The sequence below is a fragment of the Nyctereutes procyonoides genome, unplaced genomic scaffold (genome assembly GCF_905146905.1).
Source record: "Nyctereutes procyonoides isolate TBG_1078 unplaced genomic scaffold, NYPRO_anot_genome, whole genome shotgun sequence".
Lineage (NCBI taxonomy): Eukaryota > Metazoa > Chordata > Mammalia > Carnivora > Canidae > Nyctereutes > Nyctereutes procyonoides.
In genome coordinates this window covers 24340524-24362958 of record NW_026575020.1, presented here as the reverse complement: position 1 = coordinate 24362958, position 22435 = coordinate 24340524, and the positions used below count along the sequence as shown (strand labels likewise).

Below are 22435 nucleotides of genomic sequence, written 5' to 3'. Positions count from 1 at the left end.
GACTCAAATCACAGCATCATCAGCTCATGTAACAGGATAATTAAAAAAAAAAACCTATAGTAACTTAAAATTTAGCTTCAACAATGTAATATCCTCGTCATGTCCCCTGAACAAAATTGTGAAACCAGAAATTATGTTATTTTGAAAATGTTTCTTTACTCCCAACCTGAGATGAATACCACAAAAAAGAAAAACTTTGCAGAATGGAATATTTCTATTCTGCCTGAAGCCTAGTTTTGACTGGTATGTGTTTCCCATTACACATTTGATTCACACTGAATTTTCTTTTAAGTATTAGGAGAATAAATAGCATTCCAAAAGTCACCAGTTTGAAAACCTCCAGTTCCTTTTCTAGTTGGAGAGCTTAAAAAACTTACTACATGGAACAGCAAGTTAATGCAGTGACCATTAACCCAACCACAGCAAATTCTATAGAAATAGCCTCCAACTAGATAAAGCAAAAGTCACAAAATGTTACTCTAGAAGAATGGTTTTATGGGGACATCACTGTTCAATTCTTTTGTAGTTTCTGAGGTTTAAGATTTTTCAAAAAATAAGAGTAGTGCACGATATTCTCAAAGCAGATACACAAATATATATAATGTGAAAAGATTGAGTTTTCCACCAAAAGCCTTGCAGCTTATGACGTTAAACTTTTACCAGAAACCTTAGAGTCATGGCACACAAAAAGCAACTGAGTAAATAGTTTTGTTTTTTTTTTTAAAGATGCACTGTTCCTGGTTTCATTCAGAGTTTTTGTTTATTTGTTTTGTTTTGCTTTTATAAGAACACTTCCTCCAGTTTCAAAGCGCATTAGTTGAACAGGTATTACTGGTAAAACAGCAAAAGAGCTAAAGGTTCTGGCTCAGCCTCTAACCAGCTGTGTGACCTTGAACAAATCTCTTAGCTTCCCTGGGTCTCAATTTTCCCATTTATAAAATGAGGCAATTACACTGGATGCATTCTAAGGTATCTTCCAACTCTAATTCCTTTCAAGATAGAGCTCTAGGCTTGTGAAAATGAAAAAATTAGCCAAATAAATAAATAAATAAATAAATAAATAAATATCTTTGTACTGTTAGTGAAACAAACAAGATACAAAAATGTAAATACCCAATGCAATCATGATCTCAACTCATTACACATACATACACACATTCCAGAGGCAAAACTAGAAAAAAAAAATTCATCAAATGCTATCAGTGGCTATCTCTGAGTTGTAGGTTATAACTTTTCTCTATTTTTCAAGAGTCCTACCATAAACATATTATTACTTTGATAATAGAGTGGGAGGAGGGAGTTAAAGAGAAAGGAAAACCCTCCTTTTATGTGTTAAAGGGAATTTTACATTTGGAAGGCATTCCACACTTTGAATGATTTTTCAAAAACCATTGGAGCTAATCGGTAAAAAAAAAATCTCTGCGATAGTCACCTGATACCTATCAAGAGTCAAGACAAAAGCTGTTGGGTTATTTATCCTCAATTAGTAAGCTTTAAGGAGATACTAAATTTTTTACTCAAACTGGTAATTTTATAAAAGTCAACACATACATAGGGCCAGGCACAGTGCTATGACTTTACATATACACTGATTCTTTAATCCATACAATAACCCTTATGAAATAAATATACTATTACTATCGCCATTTTACACATTACAACCCTGAGGCACAAAGAGGTTAAATAGCCCAGAGCTAGTAAGAAGGCAGTCAAGATTCACTCATACGGTGAATGTAAGAAATAGTGAAAGGGATTATAGGGGAACGGAGGGAAAATGAGTGGGGAAAAATTAGAGAGGGTGACAAAACATAAGAGACTCCTAACTCTGCGAAACGAATAAGAGGTAGTGGAAGGGGAGGCAGTGGGGGAGAGGTGTGACGGGGTGATGGGTACTGAGGAGGGCACTTGACAGGATGAGCACTGGGTGTCACAGTATATGTTAGCATATAGAACTTCAATGAAAAAATATATTTAAAAAAATATATTTAAATCCAGTCTATAATCATCCAGTACTACTGGCTCTAATCACTAACCCATAAAGTCCCTTTGTACTTAAATTTTGTCCTTCTCTGGTCATTCTTTAACTGCTTTTGTTCTCAAAGTTCTTCTGAACTACTTTTCTTTAAACTGAAAAGAAATAATATGTAAGTGCTAAGATTAAAAGACTGGCTAAACTTTTAATTTGCTAGCTTAAAATTATGATTCATAACTTCAAAGCTAAAAGGAGTATAATTGAATCTTCATACATATCACTAGGTAAATACTACTATAACATCTGAGGAATTAAATAGCATTAATTGCTAAGATTAATATTGGAATTTATTGTTTGAAAATACTGTTGAAAACCATTGTTTAACTACAAAGAAGGCACTTTGAGTCTTTGTCCTCATGAATCTTCTGGGAAAAGAGCCCCTTAAACTAACTGTTGTACCTTTCTAATGTCTAACATATAGAAATGGTACTTTAAAGTGTATTGTAATTAATTATTTTGATTTTTCAAAGAATATACATACTATTTATTCTGAACACTGGCTTTAATACCCACCCAGTTAATTTCATAATAACCCCAATGACTGCAACATGAAGAACCTGGGAAAAGGAAAACAGAGAAAGCCAACCAATTAAACGTGGTTGAAGTTCTCACCTAATTCTTTCTCAGGCAATTCAAACCCAAACCAAGTATACATGTGTCCCTCTTTCTGCACATTACCTACATTACTTGCCAATTTTTATGGCTTCTGGATTACTCTGAATAAAGCTCAAATTTCCCCATATCTGTATTACTACAGATTTTAGCCATGTAAAGATAAATATAGAAATCAATAGTTTCCTATTTTAAAAAACTAAAATGAGAGGGAAGTGAAGAAGAAAGAGAGGGAAAAAAACTTTGCACCAGGCTGCCTGTTAACTTAGATGTGCAATGAGATAATCACTCGATAATTGCACCCTTTGGGTACTTCTGTACTGGTAAAATAATAAAGTGAAACCAAGTCACCTGGTTTATTTCAATTTACTTACACAATTTGCAAATCTGCAGCTCTCTGCCATAGTACATTAAGGAAATAAGCATGTAAGAAAAAAATCACCTGCTTATGTAAATTGGAGGATGGTTTTTATCTATGCAGACAAAAAAAATAGCTGCAATCTGGGTCAAATGACTAATTTTATCTATTTGTTCAAATGTCTCTCTTCACCTTTTCTCTGTAGCTCAGAGCAAGAATTTTAGGTCAAGGAATGGATAAACCAAAAGTTTCTGTGTTGTCCATTTCCCTGTAAGGAGTTTGCTGCATGACAATACTGAGCCCTATACTACTGAAATTGAAAACAAGACTGAGAACTTTATCTAGATAACAAAACCACAACATCGAGAGAGGAAAAGAAATCAATGGAGTATATCTGATCTAACTGGGAAGGAAAGCAAACATGGCAAGGATCAGGTACCAATTTTATCTTCTGGTACCTTAGGCAAACAAGGCTTCAGAAAAGAAAAGGAAAATACTCCAAATAATTCAGGGCAGATAGGACAACTTCTCTATAGAGAACATTATTCCACTTTGTTCTATAAATGCACCCAGTCAAGATCTTCTGAGTCTGATATAAGTAAGATGAATGCGTTCTTGGTAATTAATGACTGCCTTCCCAGTATCTGTTGGGGGAATTCATCCTTACCACTTATAACTGACTCTATCTCCACGCCCAGGTCCAGAGTAATCCTATCTCTACTGACATGATTGGTTCAGAAATCAGTATACAACCCAATAGAGGCCAAAGAGACTCCAGTACTGTGCTGGACAATAAGGTAGTACACTTTGTATGGGGGGGGAAGAATGTAAAATACCTAATTAATAATTTTTATTAAAAAATAATTTTTAGGGATCCCTGGGTGGCGCAGCGATTTGGCGCCTGCCTTTGGCCCAGGGCGCGATCCTGGAGACCCGGGATCGAATCCCACGTCGGGCTCCCGGTGCATGGAGCCTGCTTCTCCCTCTGCCTATGTCTCTGCCTCTCTCTCTCTCTCTCTCTCTGTGACTATCATAAATAAATAAAAAATAAATAAAAAAATTTAAAAAAAAAAAAAATAATAATAATTTTTATAGTAATAACATGCTGAAATGACAACATTTTGGATAAATGCAGGTAAATAAAAATATATTACTAAAACTAATTTCACCTGTTTCCTTTCACATTCTTTAATGTGGCCACTAGAAAACTTAAAGTCACATATGTGCTTATATATCTACTGGGCAGTGCTGCTGGTCGGCTGAGGGCTTCTATGAAAATGTTCCCTTCCAATTGTGGAAGGGCTTTAGGAAGTCACACTCCTGCTCTATCTCTGGGCATTGCATGCCCTAAACAACTACATCCTTAAAGCTGTGACACAGCTCATTTTGTGGGAGGCCGATCTGCAAACTAGTGAATTCCCTACCCAAATTCAGAATTTAAAAGCAACTCCTAAAAAAGAAGAAAAAAAAAGGAAAGAAAGGAAGGAAGGAAGGAAGGAAGGAAGGAAGGAAGGAAGGAAGGAAGGAAGGAAGGAAGGAAGGAAGATTGATTCTTAAAAACAAAACATTGGGGGAATCCCTGGGTGGCTCAGTGGTTTAGTGCCTGCCTTTGGCCCAGGGGAATGATCCTGGAGTCCCGGGACCCGGTCCCACATCAGGCTCCCTGCTTCTCCTTCTGCCTGTGTCTCTGCCTCTCCCTCTCCTGTGTCTTTCATGAATATATAAATAAATAATCTTTTAAAAAAAAAAATTGTAAATCAACTTGGCTAATGTAAGCACTGGCCCCCAAATCATCTTATTTGATTACACACACACACACAAAATGTTTAATATTAAACTTTAAAATTTTTTAAATCACTCCAAATATTTAGGAAAGAAAATATATTTAAAACACTAAAAGGTAAAGTATTACCAGAAAAATAGTATCAAATTTACACTTAGGAAGGAATTGATTGCCCATTTGCAAATATGCAGGCTCTTCATAACTAAGTATGTATAACCCTTACCACTAAGTCAATAGAAGAAAATAAATCTTAGACAAACTACACATTTAAAATCTGATCCCAAATTTGAAAATTCTATGAAAGTACCATATTGGAATAGGGTTACATTATCTCATTCTTCCTTTAAACATTTTAGAAGGTATTCAACACCTGTAATCCTGCAAAAAGATGTCATATGGTCACTAACAGACTTGACCACAAGTTAAAGCTATCATGCTTTATAAATATCAATGCAATTTTATAACAGAAACTTAGGAAACACAAAGTTTTATAAATAGGGAAACCAAGTCTCAGAAAACTTAAATAACTTTATCAAGGTCTTGTTGGCAGCAAGGTAGGACCAGAACCTCATTTCCTAACAAGTTGAGTACTCTATTACCTCGTCATTAAAAAAAATTCTTTCCAAGGAAATGGCACCTTGAACACGATAAACACCAAGTTCTCTGGCTTATTAAACTAGAAATAAAAACTTAGGATTTGGAAGAATTTTATTAATAAAACAACATGCTACTAATACTTAAGACAGGGATCCCTGGGTGGCGCAGCGGTTTGGCGCCTGCCTTTGGCCCAGGGCGCGATCCTGGAGACCCGGGATCGAATCCCACGTCAGGCTCCCGGTGCATGGAACCTGCTTCTCCCTCTACCTATGTCTCTGCCTCTCTCTCTCTCACTGTGTGACTATCATAAATAAATAAAAATTAAAAAAAAAAATACTTAAGACATTCTTTAGAATCAAATACACACACACACATATATTTACATATCAGAGAGAAAAAAAATCACACAATTATTCTCTCAAATGCCATCATTAGATCTACCTGCTAAATTCAATGGCCTTTTTTCCCCTCTCATTTTCTGACTTTTTTTTATCTGTACCAAAGATCACTCCCATCTTCCTAACAATCTTCTGCCATGCATCGGTTGTCAATCACTATGAATATATTTTCCTATCTGACTGCCCTTTAGTTCTGCCTCCAACAATTTCTTCCACCTACAACTGAGAACATTCCCTAAGGCTCAGACCTCAACTACCTCCACATTTCTCTTTAACATCTATATATTTATCTCTCTGAAAAAGTCACTCTCTTAAAAACTTTCAATGGTTGCTAATCCCAGTGTTTCAACTTTTTTCATTATTACCCCCTCCAAGGACCCTTTTTAAACATTTTTCCCCCAACTACACTCCCTGTGAAATTTTAATACCATAGATATGCTATACATCTGTATAGGTATATATGTGCTTTATTCATTAAAAGCGTAAGATTTTGCCCCTTTCCCAGTACCAGTGGTCTCTTCAGCTGGACACTCCAACTTCAGGGTCCAGCTTTAGTTTGTGCCTCTACTCTATCACCTCCCACCCTCTCCACTACACATAACTTTCAGCAACTCCAGCCCTATAGTCTCTTGCATCTGAGCCCATCCATCTAGAATGTTCTTCCCCATTAGCTCTCATTCTTAAAACTCAGTTCAGGTATTACCTCTTCTAGAAAGCATTCATACCTTCCACAGAAATCTCTCCTTTATGTTCTCATAATCTCTATTGAATCATATCTACTACTATGTACCTGCTACTATTGCATTGATGGAAAATGGATAATAATTATCCCACTACAAGTCTCTTTCCTGCACCAGATTATATCTTTCTTAAATTCCCTCTCAGCTAGCACAGGGCCTGGAAATAATCAATAACCAATAAATAAGTATTGTTAAAGAACAAGTGAAAATATATCCTTATATTTTTATTTTAAAATTAGTTTCAACTCCAGATCAAGAATCCCTGAAAGCAGGGATAAATTATTTTGCATACTGTTTACTTAACTATAAGCTACTTTAGGGCAATTATCATGACTTAAACATCTTTATATGCCAGTACAAGTACAGAACAGGTAATAACAAAAGCTTGACAGAGTTTGTAAAATTATTTATAGAACTAAATATCCTCATTAGTGCATACAATAGTGCTGGACTATAGCAGGTTGAAAATAAAAATACACTGACTAGTGAGTTCTAACATCAAAACCTTCTGTCTGATAGTAGATATGATTCAATCAGCCAAAGCAACTCAAATCACAGGTATGAAGCTAGGTGTAAAGACTGCCAATCATAATCAATGACAGATATCACTATACACACTCCCTCTACTCACACCATTATAATTAACTGTTAAAGTGCAACTCAACATTTTTTCCTTAGTTTCCTTTTCCTAATTCCAGAGTACTAGAATTCTTTCTAATGTCTCTTAGCTAGGTACCTTAGAACTACCACCTAAGTCTATGAGGACGTGTCACAGGCTTATTGACAGCATTACAACTGTTGCCTCAGGCACTCTCTGTGTTACCCCTAAGCAACAACTGGATCAAACAGACACGCTATATTAGATGACCTAATCAACAAATAATTCATTGGAGTATTATGGATGCACATGGATTCATAAATAAAACCAAAAAAGAACTTTATAATGAAAGGGCTTCTACCCAATGACTTCTGTTTGGCTGGATGACAAATGGAAAAGTTACTTTGGCCTTGACAATTTCCATCAAAGAAATCAGATTAGCATAAGAAAGAAACCTACATTACATAAACAGTTGATTCTTGAACTGCTAAGCCATCACCAAATCTAATAAAAATCACCAAGAATAGTCATTCTACAATACAGAAGTCAGTGAAAACTCTAATATGCCAAGTTGTGAAGATAATGAAATATTCCAATACTCTATTAGAGGACAGCCTTAATACCATGAAATAACATTTCTATAATTGCTCATGCTTTGAGGGTAAAGCCCCAGAAACCTTAGAACTTACATTCAAACATATATTCAGTTAATACATTTTGCAAATATTCTTCTACTAGCAAACATTTGAAAGGTAACTTTACCTGCCCCCATCTTTTTTTCAGGACATGCACCAGCGGTACTAAGTAATGACTAAAAAAAGTTGCATGTAATTTTGAGGGATGTTGTCGTTTTAGCTTGTCTGAAAAGGCAATTCTTTCTACAAATGTTTTTTCTTAATAAAAAATATTTATCTTCTTTCCTTCTAATAATCAATAGTATAACATAAAACTTCTGCCCAAGAATAAAGAGTTTCTTTTGTTGTATTGTGAATGAGTTCTTTTGCAGTATTGTGGTTTTATTTTTATTTTTTAAAAATTTTACTTATTTATTTGAAAGAGAGAGAAAGAACAAGCACGAGCAGGGGGAAGGGAGAGAGGTAGAAGCAGGCTTCCCATTGAGCAGGGAGCCTTACACTGGCTTGATCCCAGGACCCTGAGATCATGACCTGAATAGACGCTTAACCCATTGAGCCACCCAGGCACCCCTATTTTTGGTTTTTTAATATAATTTGGAAAAATTTTGTCAGGAGCCTAAGTACAAAATGACTTCCAATGTTAAAGGCTATGGAGTTTGTATCACCAAGAAACCAGTTCAATATCATTAGATTGTGTTACTTTTATTCTCTCTCTTTGCCTTCTCTACTTTATGACCATGAACCTGCAGTTTCTAAAAGTAAGTCTGTCTGTAGTTAAAATTAACAATATAGATTTCCACATTTCCAGTTTCACACGGATGCTTTGTTATGTCTAGAAGAGCAACCGTTTCCTTTTTATGGTGCAGGCTCTGCCGTCTTCAAAGCTCTTCTCACAAAGCAGCACCCCCATCGCCCCGCCCCAAGAATCCAGCTGTGGCAGTTAATCTTGGCTGATAGAGAAACTTCTCAAAATTACAAATTCTTAACCTGTAAAACATAGTTAATAGAATATACTCCAGTATTCTACTCTTTCTGATGCAACTAACTCTAGGATTTTCCCCAAACATATCCCAAAAGCATTCTCCATTTTTCCAAATTAAAATCAGCTATTTGAGGAGGAAAAGGTCCAGCGAAAACATTAGAAAAAAAATGATGCCTCTAATTTTCACAAGATGAGCAAGCTAGATGAAATCTGCCACGCATGAGGATTTACACTGAATAATTTTTCATTAAATCACACGTATTTCCCCCACCTCACTGGGATCTTCTTTAGCAATTCACACTCTTTCATCCAAACACAAGTAAAGGAGTTTTCACTAAAGCTGAACTTTGATGATAAGGATGTCCTTCATTTGTTACATTCTGAGAAGAAAAAGTTAATTTCCTTCCCACTATGTAAATCCACAACACTTTCTAAAACTGTGTAGATGAACTGACTAGAACACCTGCCAAGTCCATACAAACATGTATTTTATATATTTTAATGTTTGTTTTTAATTATTAATAGCAGATATACAGCACATAGCATAACTAAGGGGGCACTTTACGGTATTAGAAGTCATGCCTCCAACAGTCTGCAGGTTGTTGGTTTCACCTGATAAATCTGGCCATACATGAAGCCACTTCTGCATACATTAACACAACAGGTTTTTTCTATCAACAATAACTACAATAAAAACAGCTAACATTTATTGAATGTTTATTATATGCTAGACAGTATAATCATTGGTTTACAAGGATTACCTCATTTAATCCTCATACCAATCCTAGGAGAGGTTCTGTTATCATCCTCATTTTACAATGAGGAATGGAGAGGTTAAACAATTTATTAAGCTGACGCAACTAGTAAGTAACTAAAGTATCACTACAGTGATACTTAGGTTTTGAGACACTGACATAAAAGTAATGGGCTAAAGGTATTAGAATAATAAAATTCAAAGTTCTCCAACTTTACTTGGAATACAAAGGTAACAGATCAAATGAATCCCAGGATCTTTGATCTTTCAATTAATCAGATAAATTAAAAACCAAAACACTAATATTCTAAGTAGAAGCTTTTCCCAGACTCATTATCAAGGTGGCATTATGTGCCATTAATCCAATCAATATTTCAGATTGTCCAGGTCAAAACTGCCTGAGTTTATTAGCAGGCCTCAAACCTCTCTCGTGTGGTCACCTTCCTCCAACTTTAAAAAATATGCACTTCATGAGCCCCTGAAGCCTGTATTATTCTTTGTCCCAAGATTGTCACATTTTTAAGCACTGCATATTCACTTTCCTCTGGCAAATGTGAACTACGAACAAATAGAGATTGATATTATCCTCACCAAATGACTGAGGTTTCTGTTTGTGGGTTGTTTTGTGTTTTGGTTTTGCAATATGAAAATGTCCATATGGGCATTTGAAGCCTTGGCATCTGATAAAGAAGGCTCAAATTATATATGATGCTTTGATAACCCATGAACAATATTCTATCACTTGAATGAATGTATCTCAGGCTACCCCATGATCATATTTACCAGGTAAACCAGAACCCTTACTTTGAGATAAAACACAGCAGACAGTTGTTAATGAAACCTTAACTGAACTGTCAAAGCACCATCTTTACCAGCAAGCTAATAGGTAATTCAATACTTTTACACAACTGTCCAATATTGGTAAGTTATTTCACTAGTTAAAAGCAGCAGAGAGATAAATCAAGGCTGATCAACTAAATTGTTTAATGATAAATCTGACTGGTAAAATGCCACTTCTACAAATATCTCTCCGTGTCTACACAGAGAAAAAACAGTATCTCTCAAAATTACATGCAATGTTTTCAGCCATCAGTTAGTAATTATGGGTGCATGTCCAGAAAAAGACATGAGAGTAAATACAGTTTCCTTTTGTGCAGTATGCCAAAAGAAAAATACCTGCAAAATGCATTAAATAAATACAAGAATCTAAGTGAATCTTATGATGCCCAAGTAGTCCTATGTTTCAATCGAATGATGTATCACTGGGAAAATATTTTTATGTCCCATTTCAATCATTTTAGAAAATAGTTTCAGGTTCATTAGGTGTTCTCTAAATTAAAAAGAAAAATTCTGGTTTAGCTAGTTAAAACGTAAAAAACCTCACTAATATCTTTAGCTTGGATTTTAGAACACTAGTGCAATTCAGTCTGGTTTTGGTGTTCAAATCTCTAGTTTTAACAATTTTACTCAGGTCATATAGCAGTTAAATTCCAAATATAATAAGCAATTCAGACAGCAAGTCATCAATATGTAAATATAAAAATAGAAAAGCATTTGCATACTAAAACACACACCTGGAACTCTTCCCTTTTTTCATACTGAATTGTACTTCACCTGTAACAACTGATTAAAAACACTCAATGCAACTAACCAGAAAAACTTGGTTAAAGAAAAAAAGAACAGCCTGACCAGATCAAGTAATCAAGCAGCAAGGAGTCCACAGCATTGTGCTAAGTGCTGGGGAGAAAAAGGTGTACTCTGGTAACACAGTCCATACCCTCAAGTGGCTTACAAATATACAGTCAGACAAGGCAAACCCAAAACAACTAGCGTACAACGGAAGATGGTATACAGAAGGAAGTATGCTTGAAGTACAAGGAATGAACTCTGATGGGGTCATCAATTAAAGAATCTAGAAGGGGTCAATCAATTAAAGAATCTAGAATGGATTCAAGTAAAAAAATCTTTTCCTTTAGCACTGACTTGAAGTGAAAACTTCTACAAGTCATATCACCATTAGAGAGAAATGTAGAACAGTTTTACAATATAGTCAAGAGTGCTGCAATCCACCTCCCCTTCAGTAGTTCTAATTCTTAGTGTAGTATGTAAAGCACTAAAATGAGAGAGGGCATCCAGGTCTAAGAAAATCCAAACAAATTCTAAGTAGATGACAAAATTTAAAGCAAGGAACAACCTTTTTCCTGTCCACACCCACTAAGCCCCAAGCTTTGAAATCCTCAAGGGTTAGGCAGGAATGGAAGTTCACAGTGCAATCCCTGGGGACAGGATATGGAAGAGCCGAAGGCAGGAACAGACAGGTCCCTGAGCGGAGTGACTGAAGAGGCACCATTATCGGCTACACTCTTTCCCACCAGGAATCCCATACACCTTAGAGGGAGCACTGCAGCAGCAACCTCCTTGGAGAGCTAGCCGGGAAAACACTAGAGCCGACTAGTTTAAAAACAAAACAAAACAAAAAAAAACAGATCACTTTGTAGCTTAGATAATATCTGAAATATAAAGATGTCCAGATAGAATGCAAACATGACACTTATATCAATTATAGCCTGAAAAACAATGACAAAAGGAGACATTTACCAGGCTAGTTCCAAAGAATTCATTTTCCTGTGGTGATGGGGGCTTTTCTAGACATTAACAAGAATCTATTTTTGAATGCACTGAAAACATCAATTCATTTGTCCACATCAGAATACTTAACCCTTTAGAAAAAAATTCAGTTCATTCTAGTTGTTTTAGCAGCAGGACCTAGGATGATAAATTCATTCTATTATAAACTACTAATCTTCCTAAGAAAAGCAAATAGACAAAATGTGGCATTTAAGAAGTGCTCAGACTTTTTAAAATACCCTAGCACTAGCAAAAGTGGAGCAGTTTCATATATTTAAAAAGTATACTACTATAGTAACCAACCAAGGGATAACAGCAACCTAAGAGGCACTAAATAACATTATATGACACTAAAACATTACACTGAATGTGGGCCATGGCATAGCTACAGTCTACTGACCTCATTTGTGGTACTCATGTGTGATGCTATATTTAATGCATTCTTATCAAAAAGCTAAAGCTACATACTTCCCAACTGTAGCTTTATGGTTTAAAATAAACCACTTAAGCAACAACTTAACTGGTTCAAGTATGAACCCTATCTTCCTTCTGGGGATCAGGATCACAAATTAAGGAATGAAAAGGCAAAAAGGAGAGCAAAGTAGCTATGAAGAGTATGACCCAATGACAAGACTATTGTAAAGACTCGAGTTTGGGTCATCCGTGACATGACATCTGCTGCAATTAGGCAACTGACTCAAACTAAATCAAACCTAAGAGATGACCAAGGTCTGTATGAATACACGTTTCATACATCCATCTATTGGTCCTACATTCGGTGGCTTGCTGAGGTTCTAAACAAAAAGTTTGGTAGACAGCAAACGTGTGTGAGTCGTCTGAGGGTGTTCTACCAAAATCGGCCAGGCCTCAAAAGCATAAACCCAGCCAGCCAACACACTACACTGGGCCTCTGGGTGAGGGTGGCTTCCTCCAGTTGAGTTGCTCCACTTGGGTCAACATGGAGAACGCGTGACAGACGACTCGCCCAATCACAACCGTGAGAAGAAATCACGAGAAGTTGTGTTCTTCTTTTGATACTCACCAGACAACACCAAAGGCTCCATATCCAATAGGTCTATCCGGCTCAATATCCAGCTGCTGTTGTGGATGATGCGAGTGTTGATGGTGGTGCGCCTTAACTGTAGCAGCTGCGGCAGCCTGTACCTGAGCTGGGGCTGCTGCAGCTGGTCCAGGAGCCTGACCCGGTGCGGGTGATGGGAAATATGGCTGTTGTTGCCCAGGGTTTAACATGGCTGCAGCTGCGGCCGCTGCTGCGGCTGCGGCAGCTGCCGAAGAGGTATGCTGCTGTACGGGGTGTACAGCCGCAGCCGACCCCGGATGAAGATGGTGTTGAGGGTGGTGGTGGTGGTGAAGGTGAGGAGGAGGGAGGTGTGGAAGGTGGTGGTGATGGTGGTGGTGGTGACCTGCTGCTGCTGCAGATGTACCGCCATTATAAGCCGCCATCATTTTTGCGTTGGCTCTTGCGCCACAAAGAGACATTCAAAAAAATGCCCTTTGATTGGAAAGCAAACTGGGTCAAGCTGTCATTTGGCCATTTAAAAATGAAGAAAAACCACTCACTCCACCTCAAAAAACATGGAGCGGAACTGGCTTTATGTCTTCATCAGTCAATCCAAACAAGTTAGAGGATCTTGGTGTTTGGTTTTGGGGTGAGCGTGTGTAGAAGGGTGTGGATTGCCAAAAACAAAAAAAAAAAAAAAAAAAGAAAAGAAAAAAGAAAGAAAAAGAAAAAAGGAAAAAGAAAAGAAAGAAAAGGAAAAAGAAAAAGGAAAAAGGGACCCCTTCCCCCCAGGTTTCCTGCCACAAGTGGGTACTAAAACTCCATCCTTAATTGGGGGGAGGTTCCAACTTTGAATGTGGGAATAAAGGCCAAACCTCCCGACCCCCTGAACTCCACACACGAAAAGGATCAGGTAACACGCCACCCTTGGAATCTTGTAAGAGGGTTGACTCATCTACCCCTTCCATTCCCACATCCTTTTCTAAACACCTACCACCTCCTCAAAAACACAACTGAAAAGAATTCCAACCACCCCAAAAAGATGGGGGGAAATTTTCAGGGAAACCAGCTTCCCCCCCCTCGGATTCTCAGGCCTTCCTACATCTCCCCCTACTCCTAGTCAGGCCGACCTGATTGGAGGGGGGCACTAAACTTTCCAGAACAGAGAAGAGCCAGGGAAGGAGGCGGGAGGGATAGGGTGAGCAGAGGAGGCGACAGGGCAGGACGGAGAGGAGAAAGAGAACCGGGGCAAAGTGAAGGTAAGGAGGTGCAGGGAGGAATGAAAGAGAGGTGGGCAGCACTCGGACGCCCAGACAGGGAACCGCCCCGGGAGGAGGTTAGGGTCCCGGGGCCAAAGAATAGGAGCCCCGGGAGGCGGGCGGGGTGCAGTCGGAAGCGGGCTGACTCCTGCCCCCGCCGCTGGCTGCTGAGCCCTTCTGCTGAGGAGGGTTGGGGGGGAGAGCGGGTGGGTCCCCCCGCGCGACGGCCCCCGCAGGGCTCAAGGCTGCTCCGTCTCCCCCCCTCCCCCCCACCCGGCTTCCCGTCCCCGCGGCCGCTTTCTCCTCAGTCGCTGCCGGCCGCTTTCTCCTCAGCCGCCGCCTCCTCAGCCGCCGGTGCCGCCGCGGCCGGACTCACCTCCCCTAGCAAAGCCGGATAGAGCGGAGCCAGCGGCGGACACGCGCAACCAGCCACCGAGGCCCCGCCCCCGCCTCACACTGACCGGCTGCCCTAGCCAATCCACGCCCACCTGTCTGCGTCTGCCTCCAATCCTGAGCCCGTAGCTTCAGACAGGCGCACTGCTCGGCCAGTGGCAACAAGGTGTGGGTCTCCTGGGGAAATCCCGCCCCCGATCCGGGATGGGCAGATAGAAAGACCAATCAAAAGGCAGAGTTGGGCCTGACCGACAAGACTAAAAGCGAATTAAAACCCAAAGATCTCCGTGACATTTTCTTTCGCCTCTCTCCTCTTTTCTTTTTCTTCTTTTATTTTTTTTGGCAGGAGCAGGAAGCTGCGTGCTAATCCCGCCCGCAAAAGCTGGAAGAGAGGGTGGAATAAAAGAACCAATCATGAACCGGGGACCAAGAACAGAGGCAACCAATCCTTGGCTTGAAGACGAAGTGGGATGGGACTGGGGCCAGATAGACACTTGATTTGACAAATGGAAAAAAGATTGATCTCGGTCCCACCCTCCAGGTCTCCTATAGGTCAAGATTGTGGAGAATTCGCTGTCGTATCAGCGACGACCTCTTCGGGGGTGGGGCCAAGTGAAAGGGGTGTGGTCTAAAGAAAGGTAGGCGGGACTTCGAGGAAGAAGGCGGAGTCCCAATGTCGCTGGTCCATTGATAGGAGCCATGTCCTATCCATTTCTAAGTCATCAAGTGTGGAGAAGAAATAGAGAAAGCAAAAAGGGATGTCAAACTTCAGAAACTCAGCTCCAAGGTTACCCAACAAGACAATCACAGAAGAAACTCAGTAGACTCCTAGTTCACAGCCTATGGCTGGTCCTCCATGGCTAATCCTGATCTTGGCAAAAAGAGGGGCGGTCTCCAGCATTCACCACTACACTCTCAAGGGACGAGAAGGCTCTCGATGCAAATTAAAGCAACAAAGATGATAGACTTAACCACGGAGATCGTAATTTTCTCTTGCATTTTTCGTTACTGAAATCCCACTGAAGTAGCATCTTTCACTATCACATAACCTCACTTACTTGAATTTTATTTTAAAATACCAAATAATAAGCTCACGTAATATTATCCTTAGGAAAACTTCGCTCAGAACTCTGGAGATCATCTTTGATATCTGTCTGCCCACTCCTTCCCTTCTAATCAATCGTCAAGTCTTAGACATTTTAAACCACTTCTAAACACCCTCCTTCCTCTCTCCCTGCCTGAAGGCTAACACACCTCTATTCCATCCTCCACTGAGAGTATAGCAACCTTTTAAAAACACAAGTCTGATCGTGTGGACTTTTGAAAAAAGTCAATAATAGATCCGCTTGATCTGTTTCTCATATTGCTCAATGACCTTATCTATCACCTCCACCCTCTATACTTCATACATTCTGAACTTTCAGTTCCACAAATGGTTTGTGGCTTCCAGGCCTTCATGCTTATCTTTGGCACCAAACACTCCCTATCCACTCCTCTAATTCATCGTTCAGATGAATTTTACCTTTCACGTAAATTTTATCTTTTTTTTTTCTGGAAAATTTTTCCTAATTCTGTTGTAGAGTATGTATCTCTGTTATGTATTTCCATTGCACTGCCTCTCTCATAGCTCTGAGAACTCTATATTTTAATTGTTTACTGAGTTTGACCAGGATCTAAAACGTATCTGCCACATGGGACGCCTAACTGGCTCAGCAGTAGAGTGTCTGCCTTTGGCTCAGGGCATGATCCCCTCCGGGGATCGAGTCCCCCATCCGGCTTCCTGCATGGAGCCTGCTTCTCCCTCTGCCTGTGTCTGTACCTCTCTCTGTGTCTCTTATGAATAAATAAACAGAAAATAAATAAATAAATAAATAAATAAACAAATAAATAAATAAAGAAAAAAACTTGTCTGTCGCGCTCTATGTTGCATTCCCAGTTCCTGGGGCAGTGTCTAAAAGGTGGAGATACTTAATAAGGAGCTGCATGAGTTATTGAGTGCAGGAGAGGTAGATACCAATCCAAGCTCTGCCGTTTACTAGTTCTGGGACTTAAGCCCTTTAACTATAACCTTCCTCAGTCTCAGTTGCCTCCACTGAAAATGGAGATAATAAAGTGTGCCTCATCAAGTTGAGTTGAGGATTAAATGAGGTGATGTATTCAAAAGTTCTTGAAGTAGTAAAAGTTCAAAATATGTTAATTTTCTTTCCCAACCTCCATCTTCACATGATATTTAAGATGTGCTTCCAGTTTCCCCATGCATATCAGTCTCCTCCAAAGTATAGTTTCTTAGAAGCTTATTAGAAATGCAAAGTCTCAGGTTTTACCCCAGATCTACTGAATCAGAGTCTCATGCGCAGGAATCTGTTTAATAAGTCCTCCAGGGGATTTTTACACACACTAAAATTTGAAAAGCATTGGCCTAGAATAAAAGGGCTGAGTCTTAAACTTTGTTTACTTTTCAGCACCTAGAAAGTACTTAATACATGTGAAATAAGGAAATAGATTCAATCTACCAGAAATGATTGTGTGATAGGAACCGTTTATTCCTGCCACAAACATTTATTGAGCACCAACTATATCTAGACATGATGCTAGGTTCAACAATAGGGGAGGGAAGATACCTGACCTAACAGAGTCTCTACCATTAAGGAGCTCTAAGTCTGATTCAGGGGTTCCCAAAATGGTATGAGTACACCCTTAATGGCCAAAGGGAGCCATTAGGCACCAGGAGGAAATTAGTACAACTTCTATTTCTGCCTATTTTTTATTTCATCCTTTTTTTCCCTAAGACTTTATTTATTTGAGAGTGAGAGAGAGAGAGTATGCTCATGTGCCTATCCAAGGAGAAGGGCAGAGCCGGGGAGAATCTGAAGCAAACTACACTCACAACTGGTGATCATGACCTGAGCCAAAACCAAGAGTCAGTCTCCTAACTGACTGAGCCACCCAGGTGCCCCTATTTCATCTTTGAAAATGTCTATTTTTGGGGCAGCCCTGGTGGCGCAGCGGTTTAACACCGCCTGCAGCCAGGGCGTGATCCTGGAGACCCGGGATGGAGTCCCACATCAGGCTCTCTCTATGGTGCCTGCTTCTCCCTCTGCCTGTCTCTCTGCCTCTCTCTCTCTCTCTGTCTCTATGAATAAATAAATAAAATCTTAAAAAAAAAGAAAATGTCTATTTTGTCAATGGTTTGTAATATACAGAGAGTGTAATGTATATAACTTATAAACAAAAATATAATTAGGGATTTATGCTCAAAAAATTATATCAAAAATATTGAGAAATCTGGGGCAAATGGGAGGCTCAGTTAAGCATCTTTTTTTTAAGATTTTATTTATTAATTCATGGGAGACACAGAGAGAGAGACAGAGACAGAGGCAGAGGGAGAAGCTGGCTCCTCACAGGGAACCCAATGTGGGATTCCATCCCTGGACCAGGATCACACTCTGAACCAAAGGCAGACGCTCAACCACTGAGCCACCCAGGCATTCCAATCAGTTAAGCATCTAACTCTTCATTTTATCTCAGGTCATGATCTCTGCATCCTGAGATCAAGCCCTGCGTCTAGCTCCACAGTCAGCACAGTGTCTGCCTACGACTCTATTTCCCTCTCCCTTTCCCCGCTCCCCAGCTTGCATGTACATTCTCTCTCTCTCTCTCTCTCTCTCTCAAATAAATAAATAAATCTTTAAAGAACACATTGAGAAATCACTGGCTTACAACCATTTAATGTTTATGGTTTAGATTAGCTCTCTGATAGAAATATGAGAGCCACATATGAAATTTTAAATATTCTAGCCGTGGGGTGCCTGGGTGGATCAGTTGGTTAAGCGCCTGCCTTTGGCTCAGGTCATGATCCATATCGGGCTCCCTGCTCAGCAGAGAACAATATATACAAATATATAGGGATCCCTGGGTGGCGCAGCCTTTGCTCGAATCCCACATCAGGCTCCCGGTGCATGGAACCTGCTTCTCCTTCTGCCTGTGTCTCTGCCTCTCTCTCTCTCTCTCTCTCTCTCTCTCTGTGACTATCATAAGTAAACATATATATATATACATATATATATGTATGTATGTATATTTGACAATATACCCAAATATGGTCATGTTAAACATGTAATCAGTGTAAAAAATTGTACATATGTATAAATATTCTGATACTAAGTCTTCAAAATCTGATGTATATTTTTCATTTACAGCACATCTCAATTGAATTAAAAATTCTATTTCCTCAGTCACACTACTCACATTTCAAGTGCTCAATAGCCTCATGTGGCTAGTGGCTACCATATTAGATAGCACAGACCTAGATTATGGGTTTGACTCCCTGCTCTCTCCTATTTGTTGTGTGATCTTGGGCAATTCCTTAACTTATCTTAGTCTGAATTTCCTTGCTTATAAAATAGAGAAGATCCTTGACTTCTACAGTTGTGGTGATTTAAATTGACAATCATGGAAAGCACATAGCCTGGCACCTGCCTAGCTCCTCATCAGTGACACTGAGAGTGGTGGTTATTATTAGTATTACTATCCAAAGCAAAGTGTCCTTAGTGTCAGATGAGAAATACACTTTGGACACTGCTCAGTTCATGTCCCCAGCACTCCATCCACGTGGGGCTGGCCTGACAGACACCCAATTCCCCTTAAACACATCACCAGACAGTACAATATCCGGCCCTTTCCATTCTGTTCCATTTTCAGGAGCTGAGTATGATGAACGAGAAGTCGGAAGTGAGTCAGCAGGATAGCACTTAGAGCCTAAAAAAGCAAGCAGGACATCAGAATGCATAAGCAGGAATAGAATGTGCAGGAAGTGGGAGGTGATCTTCCCTTTCTTCCAAGAACTGGCTCCCCACCATGAGTTGTCTGTGGAGACTTTGTAGAACTTGGGCCAGGCCGAGAGGTGGGGGGTGGTGTTAAAGGACTACAGGGGGAGAAACTCACATTCAGCAGAGCTGGGTGCTTCAACTTGTGTTATCTCGTGTGATAAATCATCACTACACTCCATTTTGCAAATGAAATAGAGTCAGGAAGCCACAGGAAATTACCCAAACCTCACGAAGTTAGGGAGTGGCCAGCTCCCTAGGGCATAGTCTTCCCACTGCCCCACACAGTTGGAGGGAATGGCCAAGGAAGTGATGCTATGAAGTACAGGGAAGAATAGGCAGAAATGCTTCTGCTCAGGAGTCTAGTAGCCAAAGGCCTCCATCACTGAGTCCATGATACCTTTTCAACATTTGTTATCCAACCCCCCAGTGGCACACAGGTAAGACCACCCCTGGCCTTTCAGCACACATACCTTCTCCATGCTCTTCCTCCTTTCCATATGCCATGAACATCCTTCTACTTCTTCTACCCAAGTTCTACTTACTTTTCAAGGCTCTGCTCCTGGACCCTCAAATTTTTCTTGAAGCCTTTCTCTTATACTAGGCCCTCTGCATGTCTCCCTTCCCTGAAGAACTTAGACATCCAATGTCTGCAACATTTATTTGAAACAGGTGAACCTGTGAAAAATTTCTCAGCTGTGTGACTTCAGGCACCTAACACCTGTGAGCTTCAGTTACTTCATCTGTGAAAAGGGGGTAGTAATACCTACTTGAAGTATAAAGTAATACCTACTTTGAAAGTATATTGAGAGGATTTAATATGTTCATATGTTAACACAACAAAATACCCAGCACAGTACCTGAGACAGAGTAACCACTCAATAGCTTCCATCCCACCCCTATGTATTGTTGACTGGTCAATTTTTTTTTCCTGGTGTCTCCATTTCAAGTGCTCTTCAGTTTGGGGAGTTGGGGTTTGGAGATGGAATGTGATACTTAATAAATTGTAAATCATTTCTCCCGTTTCCTCTCATCTATTTTCCTGTAGCCCTCTTTCAGCCTTGTGACAAGGCATACAGCTGTCAGTGCCAAAGTAAAGCCAGAGGCCTGATAAAAGAGAGTGTGAGCGAGGCTGTAAACCTTTGAGCATTTGATGGTACTGTGGGACATAGACCATGTTCACAATCAATAGCAGTGAGACATAGCAAGGGAAGCCAGACAGGACAGTGGAACAATCAGTCTGGACCACAGTATGGTGTCAGTAACCAATAGCAACTAAGAGTAAGATGGGGAATGGTAACAAGCTAGGGACTGGGGAAGGCCAGCCAAATTCAAGTTCATGTGTTGCCCAGGCCCTCCTCTGAAGGTCTAGGATGTTCTTTCCCTGCAGCTGGATCTCCATTCAACTCAACAACATAACTTAAGCTCTACAGAATATCCTTTGCATATATCCAAGGACTTTGGCTTTATCTTACTTCCCTCTGCCCCTGGATGGAATATTTGTCCCATCTCCATACTCCATGACCAAACCTTAGCCCTGACCCACATCTCTGTCCAGGATAGCCAAGCAATGTCCAACACTTTTCCCCTTCCCAAATGAGTCAGTAATGAGTATTTTATCTTAAAATTGATTTTTAAATAAACTTTTTAAATATATTTTTAAATTATTATGTTTAACATAATATGTGCCCTTTATTCCTTTGACTTCTTAAGTCAATGGAGAAAAGTATAACTCACATGCATTGGACATACAATAAAATAAGTCATGTTTCATAATGTTGTACAGGAAATATGCCTTGGATCCCTTTTCAGCTTGGACTCCAAATATAGCAAGATAGTTTTCTCTAAAAGGCAATAATGAGCCCCACACAAAACTTCCACCTATACACCCCTAATACATCAATTTACAGAGCTCAGCCTCCAGAACAGAATAAAGGTTGCCCTCTTGGGAAGTTCCCAAAGACACTGGTCCCAGGTTAGAAAGAGGGCTGAGCCTTAAGTAGACATTCCTAGAGTTAGCAGGTGAAAACAAGTTCCCTGAGACTTCACTGAGCACAGTGTAGGGAAAGACTAAGAGAGCTACCCGAACCTTGCTGCACATTGGAACCACCTAGGTAGGCATCTTTACAAACTACTGATGCCTGGCTTCAGTGATGTGCTGGTAAATCTGTAACAACTGGCAAGAGGAAAGAAAAAGAAAGAGAGAGAGGGAGGGAGGGACGGAGGGAGGAAGGAAGGAAGGAAGGAAGGAAGGAAGGAAGGAAGGAAGGAAGGAAGGAAGGATGCCCTTATCTATATAGCCCATTTCCGTGGTGTGAAAACTTTCACCACAGTTGATTTTAAGCTCCCAATATGACTTCACTGAAGCTGGAGTTGGGCAGAGATAGACAAGATAGGGTCTTCTGAGCCAGGTAGCAGCTAACTACTTCCTGGCACCCATCCCATCTAATTGGTATAGTGTGTGATCTGGGCATCAGGATTTTTTAAACTTCCCAGTAGATTTTTATGTTCAGCAAAACTTGGGACTTCTGAGCTAAGGGGCCTCATAACGAATGTCCAGAAGCAAGAAACAGGGCACTTGATTGCCTTTGAGTGACAGATGCAGCTAGATGATAACACTTGCCTCCTCAAGTGAGTACATTCTCTTCCACTAGGCAAGCATTCACGGGAAACTAGATCACCAGCAGAAGGTTGCTAAGTGGTCATGGTCTCAGAGCATGGGATGGCTGGCAGTATGAGCAGGGAGGGGAGGCTGGTAGGAGAACAGATGAGCCAGGGTCATTGTGCCAATGTAACTGGAAATTCCTGGTGGCCCTGGA

General features: G+C 40.0%; 1 protein-coding gene across 1 annotated transcript in view; it reads right to left on the bottom strand.

The window, feature by feature from the left end:
- NLK (nemo like kinase) overlaps nt 1-14802 on the bottom strand; it is a 161789-nt gene extending 146987 nt beyond the window's left edge. The window contains exon 1 of the mRNA XM_055334265.1: nt 13160-14802. Coding sequence (XP_055190240.1) covers nt 13160-13617 — 458 coding nt within the window. The 5' untranslated portion in view covers nt 13618-14802. The remainder of the gene's footprint in view (nt 1-13159) is intronic.
- Nucleotides 14803-22435: the final 7633 nt, after the last annotated feature.